This window comes from Bactrocera latifrons, unplaced genomic scaffold (genome assembly GCF_001853355.1).
Source record: "Bactrocera latifrons isolate USDA-ARS-PBARC rearing strain unplaced genomic scaffold, ASM185335v1 scaffold_48, whole genome shotgun sequence".
In the NCBI taxonomy this organism is placed as follows: domain Eukaryota; kingdom Metazoa; phylum Arthropoda; class Insecta; order Diptera; family Tephritidae; genus Bactrocera; species Bactrocera latifrons.
The window spans coordinates 904,075-913,122 of record NW_017537134.1 but is presented as its reverse complement, the minus strand read 5'-3'; the positions used below and the strand labels follow the sequence as shown (position 1 = coordinate 913,122).

Sequence of the window (9,048 nt, the reverse complement as noted above, 5' to 3'; positions counted from 1 at the left end):
CCTTGCGACAGAAACATCGTCGTTGTTAGAACGGTGCTTTCCCAACAAGCCCTCTATTACTTCTTTGATTGCCTGCCATGCATTCAATTCAGCGTCAATCAAAATATTCTTGAATGCGTTGGAAAAAATTAATTTGTTAAGTGGAAAACCATGGAGAATAAGGAAAAAAATTTAAAAGGTCATAGAAAAAACTGACACATACGAACGCCAAACCCTTTGAGGGTTTTACTATAATGACCTAGTACCATCACCCTGACTTGGAATTTCTCACCCCTCAGATTAGTTGCTGTACTGTGTTATGATAAAATGCACAGTCCATTATTCTGCAAAGGATCTTATAGACAAACATTATACATGTAAACATACTATATGTAGGTAGTCTCAAGGTTTTGACATTAACTGTTGGGAAACGTCCGTTAATTGAAGGAAAAATAAAGATATTATATTCCTTACTGTTAGAAACATTCTTTACATACTTTTTTTATATAATAATGAAAAATTGAATTTCGAATATTTATTAACTGCAAAACATATTTTCTCGTAAAATAGTGTTACTTACTTAAAGCCCAGCTTAATTTGATCGATGGTTTGCACGGCTGCCATGTTGCTTGCGATTATTTGGTCCCGCTTTAATTACTTAAAACTTGCACTTAAAGTGTAACTATGTGTGTTTGCTTCGCGGGATTTACAGTAATTACACAAGATAATGAAATGGTCAAAACAAATTTATGTAAGTATTTCGTTTCACTGGCGTTTGTATTAAGTTAATCGGCACTCACTGGAAATTGAAAAGACACATTTCTTGAAAATATATATTTGATTTATTATTTGGAATTATGAACTGATACACGGCAAGAATAACAACTTACAAAGGTATGCAAAAAATTAAATAAAAAGGATAAATATGAAATCCTTATTGAAGGGTTTCAATTAATAATACTTTTGTAAGAGTATATCGCCCTACCAAAATTTAACGCGTGTAGCGCCGTGGGTGCATTTTTTGTGGTTTGGAATTCAATGCAACAACCCTAGTAAAATGAACAGTAACAGCGCTAGAAAAAATAAAACACATCTGCGTGGCCATACATATGAACAGCGCATAACTATATATTATATAATATCTGAAGCGGTTGGCAACGCTCGATAGTTTAAGGGAACATCTTCGGCAAAATTTTAACTTCAAATGGAGTTGAGCAATTCCGGAGATTAAGAATACTAAAAACTTAAAGAAAAATTTTGCAAAATAATTAATTGTCTAATTAACTAATTTTTTTGTTATTAGTTATTTAATTTTTGTTTTTGATTTTTTATTGATTTTTTTAATTCTATTGGAACTACAATATTTCAAGAATTTTTTAAGCCAACAGCTGTTTTTAGTAAAGTGCCCTTCATATATCAACAACGGCATATTTTGAAACCTTAAATGAATGCTTCAATATGCTTCAGACACACCTATACACACACATATAAATAAATATGTATTTTCCTTTGCATGCTGTTTTCTATGTATCTCGGCAGGATTTACCTGCTAAACTTTTTGCTTCAGGAGAGCTTTCGCCAGCATATCCTTGCAAGAACGAAAAGCTCGTGCAGCGTTATCAATTTTATCTACCACACACAGATACGGTTACGTGCGTGTGTTTCGCATTTGAAAACAATATTGTAATGTGAAATTATCTATTACTGGAAAATATAATATAATCCGCACATATGTAAGTGTAGGTATGTAATTATTTGTAAAATATATATGTATGTATATCACAAGCTTGCTTTTTGTTGCTTAGTAAAATATTTGCAACAACTTTTTCACTAATTCTTCACTTCCTTTTGTACGCAATTTAGTTCAATTTACTTTTATTAAACTCTGCAATTCCATTCTGTATTTTCAGGTAAATTCTTTTGTGTGCACAAACGTTTTAAGCTTTTTTTTTGGGCGCACTTACACCCACACGCCACACAGCGCTGATTAGCGTATAAATTTTTCTTTTCGATATTGTTGATTTATTGCTAAACCAAATAAGTTGGTTGTTTGGTTGATTGGTCTGTTTGTTGAGGGCTTACCGCCAGCACACGTCGGAGTCGGAGTCGGCGTATCGAGCGCAACGTGAATTTGTAACACTGGCAAAGCGACCGTTTAGCGTGATGGCAACTCATCAACTAACTGGCTGTGCCAGCAGTTCCACAGCTGCCACAGTGCGAAAATGTTGTCGCTGCTGCTTCGGTTGTGTTGATGTGTGTGTGTGTGTGCATAAAAAGTTCTGATAACTCGTATGCTTTCTGCTTGCTGCAACAATATAATTCAATATAGTTGCTGGCTGGTGTGTGTCTGCGTGCGTGTATGTCAACACTCATTACTTATGTATGCGCGCAAATTCTTTCTATTTACACACACATATACATATATGTGTCAGCTTTAGAAAAACAGTATATAATGGGCGCCTTATGCTGCCGGCTTGCTTCTAAGCAAATTTATACAAAACCTCTCATATATATGTGCATGTATTCTAACGGAAAAAATCAGCTGTTTCCGAATTTTTTGTGCACATGAGAGCGCGAGTGCCAATCGCGAGTATTGTGTGTTGCTCTTTTTTGCTTTTATACACACCCACATGCTCCTTTTCAGTTCATTTTGAAATGTTGCGGTTCGTTAAGGTTTCTAATTCGTGTAAATTATGCAAATACGTCAGCAATTTACAATTACAATTTATATCTTAAATAGGTGATAACGAAGCGCAAAGTTGATTAAGATTTAATCAAATAAAATAAAGTTAAATTTACAGGTCTGGCGCTTTGTTATTACTGCGCTTGGTACTTGTTGTTGTAATTGCCGTAAAAGACGCGTATGTACAACACGAAAAAAGCTAATAAATAAAATATGAAGATTTAGCTTTACAAAAGCAAATAATATTGGCTTATGCATCTTTAGTCATATGAAAAAAGTTCAAATGTTTTCTAACACATAAAATTATTATATACACTGGAAGCTAATATTTCGACACAAGCCATTTGCAGTGGCTAATAAAGCATTAAAACTTGCTGGATACGTATTTTTATCTATTTTATTTCGAGAACTTCAACTTCTATAAAATACATGCAAAAAATATTTTTCACGATTTTTTACTCAAATTATGTAAAAAGGTTAAATCCAAAAATTTTCAGGCTATTTTTGGTTTTAACTTTTTATTATTTAATATCTGAATAATGAAAGAAGAAGAAACCCGAAGGTCAAATATTTTTTACTAAAGTGAAAAGCCGAATCTTAGGTCAGTATATTTATGCTGGAACACTAGGCGTATTAGCAACCTACGCAATTTGCATAGAACAATAATTTTATTTGGAAGAAACATTGCGAAATGATAAGTAAACATTATGATATGGACACAAAAAGCTCCTAGTGAATAGACTGAATAGGTATAAACGAAGCAGAGTTGACAATAGCCGACAGCTGGTCAGCTAGCAAAGCTTTATGATATCATTTGGCGCGGCATAAACAAGAGACCCAAAAGCAAACACAAACAAAAAAAAAAAAAAAATTTGAAGTCAGGATGCTTCACAAGGTTAGCAGATACATACATATAATAGTAAAAGCTTTCGTACGTTGTGCACATTTAAATACACACTTTGTTGTTGTGCGGTGTCTGCAGCTTTTCCGGGAAGCTTGTTTCATTTATGCAGAAGTTGTCGCTCATGAAGCTTTATTAGAATTGTTGCAAAGCTTTCTATTGAAAAATGAAAATGCTAGTATTTATTGCAATTGCTGTCATTTATTTACATTACCTGATCACAGTAATCAACCGTTTTCTACGATAAATACACGCTTAGCATGTGGTCACTGTTGGCATGTCATGTTCATTGCCTGCAGCAGCTGTGCATTATCAATGTTTTAAATATTTCTGGAAACTGAAGCGCGTGCCGACGGAGCACATACTATGTACATATGAACATCTCGAGATGTGAGAACTTTTGTTAATCAAAAGCTGGTGGCATGGAAATCGTGTATCTGTGCTTTTCGTGGTTTTTTAAATATCACGTAGTTATTTAGTATTGCATTAATTGCGGATTAAATGGAAACTGTTATGTTTAGGTGGATGCAAATATTAAATTTAAACATTTTACGATCTTTAAAATAATCACTTGGTATAAGCTTGTATTTGACTGACAAATTAATTGGGTGATAGTTATCTAGAGAGGACATCAAGTTTGATGGCGGCAAACACATGAAATTTATTGTATACATAGATATAGAAGTATACATGTATATATTTATATATTTATATAAGAAGCGAAGCAGTAACTACCAAAAAACTTTGCTCTCCTTAAATACTTTGAGGATTGATGCATTTTTAAGCTTGAAACCGATATCCAACTAAAGTCTGCTTTAAGACCTTTTTTCATAAGTTGGATAAAAGTGCGATCACAAAAGCTGTCTAAGACAAATATATTGTTTTATTGAATTATTTGAAATTTCAACTGCCGTTTAAGCAAGTGTCTAGTTTTCGTATTCCGAGAGTTGTGGGCAGCGTATTCTTTGTAATATTTTATTTTAAAAATTTCTAGTGTTAAATATTTTTTATTTTTATTCTATTATTTGCAACTTTATCTACTGCAGCTTAGTCATGATATTTTGACAATATTTTTTTCATTTCTTCTAGTATATCATCTCAAAATTTATAAAACGTTTGGACAAAGACTTAGAGCTTAACATTCACATTTCTCTTAATATCACAATTATAAAGAATATTGTGTAATTCTGAAAACAGAACCGGTAATATAATGGGAAAATCATACCTTCAGTTCAAATTGCCTTAGCCATGTCCGGATTTCAACTTACAATAAAAGCTTAAAAAATATAAAGGTATAACTTTCAGTAAACTTTTTTTAAATGTGAAAAAATATTTGCTATCCATCGCTCAAAATATTAATGACTTTTCACAGTTTACCCAATTGTCGCCATTTACTACTGTTATGTGCGTGTGTTGGGTAATTCTGCAGTGTCATTTAGTAATTGTTTGCATTGGGTATTTAAGCGCAAGCAGCACCCTTCTCGCTTGCCATCCTGCCTTTCGTTACCCATTGCAATGTTGAAACTTTGAAGGCTCTTCGGCAAACTCTCTACCATTCGGCCTACATCTCTTAAGCTGCGGTTGCCTACACAATTTTGTTGTGAGAGAGGCGTCGGTCTATGTGTTGAGTTTTGTTGATGTAAAGATAACATTTTAGTGATTGATTGCCCAGCATATTGGGGTCATGTAGCTGTCATCCCTTTTGGTTAATATCGATTTTATTATTATTGTTCATTGTTATTTCAAAGTTACGGCCTTTATTGAGTTCATTGACACTATTGTGGTAAGATGCAAATAAAAGCTGAATGCTTAAATGAATATTGCGTATGAAACGAATTGTTAAATACATCTATTTGCCAAATAAAATTAGCATCTATTATATTCTCTGAGCAAATGAAAGTTGTAAAGGGATCAACTTTGTCAAAAGTATGAGTTCATATCGTGCTAATTGTTGGGGGAAAAAATGGGGGGGAAAAAAACACGAAAAATAACAAATGTTCTGGAGGAGCAAGAGCAGTTCCTGTTCCTTAAAATTTTAAGGACAAATCGTCGCCTAGTTGTAAAATATCAAGTTTAAAAAAAGTTTAACCCAAATAGGCTTTTCCAGTTTAGCAGGGAAGTTAAGAGGCATTTTGGAGTTAAGATATTGTCTAAGAGTGTGATAAAGACAATTTTTTCATCGGAAGTGACACATTTCATATAACACAAATGATTAATAAAAAATTTTGCATAACTTCGCAGAAAACTTACGCTTTATTTCAGCAAAAGCGCCAAATAGACTCATTAGCTTCTTTGGAGAAGCTTTTCGAATAAATGGCAGACTGGCAGACTGGGAATAACTCCCATAGCTAAGTTCTGTCCTTTTAACTGAGTGTTCGTTGCTTTTCAATAACACAGAATTCAAATGGGGAGTCGTGCTATTGTTGGAGTACGGAAAAGGGCTGAATCAAGGTGTCATGCGACCCTTGTCGAGGACCAAACGAGTTCCGTGCCATTTATGCAACAAATTCAAAGAAATTGCTACAGATAAGTACTAGTTTTCTACACAAAAATGTTCTCATATTTTTCGAACATGTTTATGTGTGCACAGTTTAACATTTACGAAAAATGTCTGCTCACAGTGAGTACACGCCTAAGCTCCGGCTTAAGTAAATGCATTTTTTATTCTGTGTATGCAACATAATTAAATTTGAAATAACATAGCATTCTCTTTTTGCCCTTCATACGTACATATCAACACATGTCTTCTACAAGCATGTATTTATAACACCTTCATCTACCCACACACCACAAAAGAGAGTTTTAAATTAATTCACAGGCACATAAAAAGCTTAGCGCTTTCATACAAGTTTATTTATGAGTTTCCCCTTTTTAGTCGGTTTGCTGGCTGCTAGGCGACATGCTTGTGTATGACTGTAATATCATTACGAAAATATGTAATGAAATTACTATTGTTAATTACTGCTCCGTCGTCAGAAGGGCTCAACTTATGCTGGTTTTCGCGGCCAAAAGCAGGCGAAACGTCCGGTCACATTATTATTTAACTACATGTGCATGTGTGTACATATGTGCATATACTGGAAGCTCGTGTAAGTTTTAATTACAAGTTAAGTCGCAGTAAGTCGAACTTTTTGGCTGCAGATGTGAGTTTGAGGTTGTGTGTGTAAGCAATATATTAATCGTATATTTTCTTTTATATTCCTGCCATGTTTCAAGTGCGTCCATGCAGTCAAGAGCTCTTCGTTTATAAAATGATACAATTGCGTGCATATTTTCAGTGGAGCGCCATGTTTATAGGGTATATGACTACATTCGCTTGTAAAAAAAAAAAGTTAATTGTTGCACAATTTCTCATATATTCCTTTTAATTACGTTTTTTTTTTAAATTATATTCCATATACAAAAGAAATTTAATGTTTTGCCATCAATATGATTAACTTTATCCATACCCACCTATAGCGGTTTTCAACGGAAGACTAAAAAATTCCCATAGAAATTATAAAATACTATATACTTGTTCTGTTTAAAATAAAAATCCGATTATATGAAGTTTTACAGAAAGTCACCCAAAAAAGTTAGTTTCGCCTAGCACTGAAAAAAGCTCACATATGCAACATTAATATGATTATATAATAACATTAATATTTTTCGCACTATTTTTTAATTTTATATTACATTATTTTAATTTGTTCTCAGCTTAATTTTTTCGAGCGTTCGCAAGTTACTCATACCACATGTATGTCCACTTATATTAGGGAAGCATGTATTAGCACTCAGTTGAATAATCATTTTTATTTCCAAACAAAGATTTTCGAGCTAATTAATGCACTTACATATATTTATATCCATAAGCTTGAAGGATTCCAAATTTTTTGCCAATGAGTTATGTTATACATAATTAAAGCTAACATAGACCTGATGCTGTTGCTAAACTACATAAACATTAGAGCGGGTTGATTCACAGGAAGCTAAAAAAAAATAAAAAAATTGTATATGCTGGAAATAGAGAGAGAAAACGAGCAAGCGTTTTATGGCACGAAATATTTTGGAATTATAAAAATTTGTTCAACAGGTTTTGAGATATCCGAACGAAATTGAATACGTAGGTGCATTTTGATATGCTATTGATAATTGATCGGATTCGTCAGATCGCACAATTTTATCGCATGTCTTAAAAATCTCTGACTCTAACCCGGGTTTAGCGAGCGCATAGTGTCTTAGGCAAAGCTGGTCAGAATGATCCCTGAAACATTTCTCGCAAACGTGATTTTATAGAAAAGAATCGGCCAGCTCTCGTCTATGCATATGCACTACCTATGTATATAAAAACTGATATCTTTTAGTTATTGAAATGAACAGCACACCATCGAAAGAATATGGTATTGAAAGCTACCTGAGATACTTCTACTGCAATTTGTGGTATATCAAAGTTTTCAACTATGAATCTATCAGAGACGCAAGCACTTTTAATAGCGACATCTGTCTGTCAAATTTATACTTTTGGTGTTGTGAAGATCACTTGGTGAGTGTAGTAACTATATACAAATAAAAGTAACTTAGAGAAAATCTGTGTTAATGGGTGTTGTATGTTTAAAAATCTGTAATGTGAGGAAAATTGCTTAATTAATATTTCTTGACTTCGAAAAAAACGCTTCCTTTTTCTGTTGTTAACTGGATGATACAAAATTTATTTTTAGTTGCTGCTTACTTTATACTAAGAGCAAATCTATTCTAAATTTCTTGAAAGTGTTTATGAGTTCATTAAGATCCAATTGATAATTCTAACCGAAATTCTTTTGTATGTTCTTCTCTTTCTTATAAAAAGGCTTTGTGGCTTTTACGGAATGTATGTGCTAGTATCCGCGCTAATTCTTTCATTGCATAGACTTTTCGATAGTTGTGGCTTGCTGGGTAATTAATAACTGGCTGTCTCTAATTGTACCCTGAATAGTGTATAATAAGTTAGCCACAAAGTTTATAACACCCAAATGAGCCTCTATCAAATATATATGTGAATGGTCAGCGTGAAGAACTGGGTCGAGTTAGTCGATTTAGCAATGTCTGTCTGTATGTCTGTATATTAACGAGCTGTTCAGTCTCAGTTTTTAAGATATCGATCTGAAATTGTTCACACCTTAATTTTTCCCTAAAAAACCGCTTAACTATAGCAAACGCCGATTGCAAACAACTATTATATATAGCTGATGTACAAACAGAGCGATCGAAAAGGTGCGCTTCTACGGAAAAAATCTTAAACTAACATTGAAGCGCTTCTTTTATAGCTTTAGTTGCTTCCTCTAAATAGACTAAGTGTGAAGCACAAACATAATGATTTAGTTTAACATGTTAATTGACTCTAATTGGGCCACTTAAAAATGATACACATACACATGAAAGTACACAAATGTCAAAATAAAACACAAATTTGCCAGTTATATACAAATTAAATATGTATATATATATTTAAATATTTATGTACAAATAT

General features: G+C 33.2%; 1 protein-coding gene across 3 annotated transcripts in view; it reads right to left on the bottom strand.

Moving 5' to 3' along the window:
* The window catches only part of LOC108973467 (esterase B1), a 16,456-nt gene extending 14,306 nt beyond the window's left edge, over positions 1–2,150 (bottom strand). The window contains exons 1-2 of one of the 3 annotated variants that reach the window (XM_018940739.1): positions 2,062–2,150; positions 560–778 (exon numbers count right to left, since the gene is read on the bottom strand). In XM_018940739.1, coding sequence (XP_018796284.1) covers positions 560–603 — 44 coding nt within the window. In that variant the 5' untranslated portion in view covers positions 604–778; positions 2,062–2,150. Of the gene's footprint in view, positions 1–559; positions 779–1,525; positions 1,668–1,852 lie in introns of those variants that run through there. The other 2 variants (XM_018940740.1, XM_018940741.1) reach the window with 2 other exon arrangements.
* Between the last annotated feature and the right edge of the window lie 6,898 nt (positions 2,151–9,048).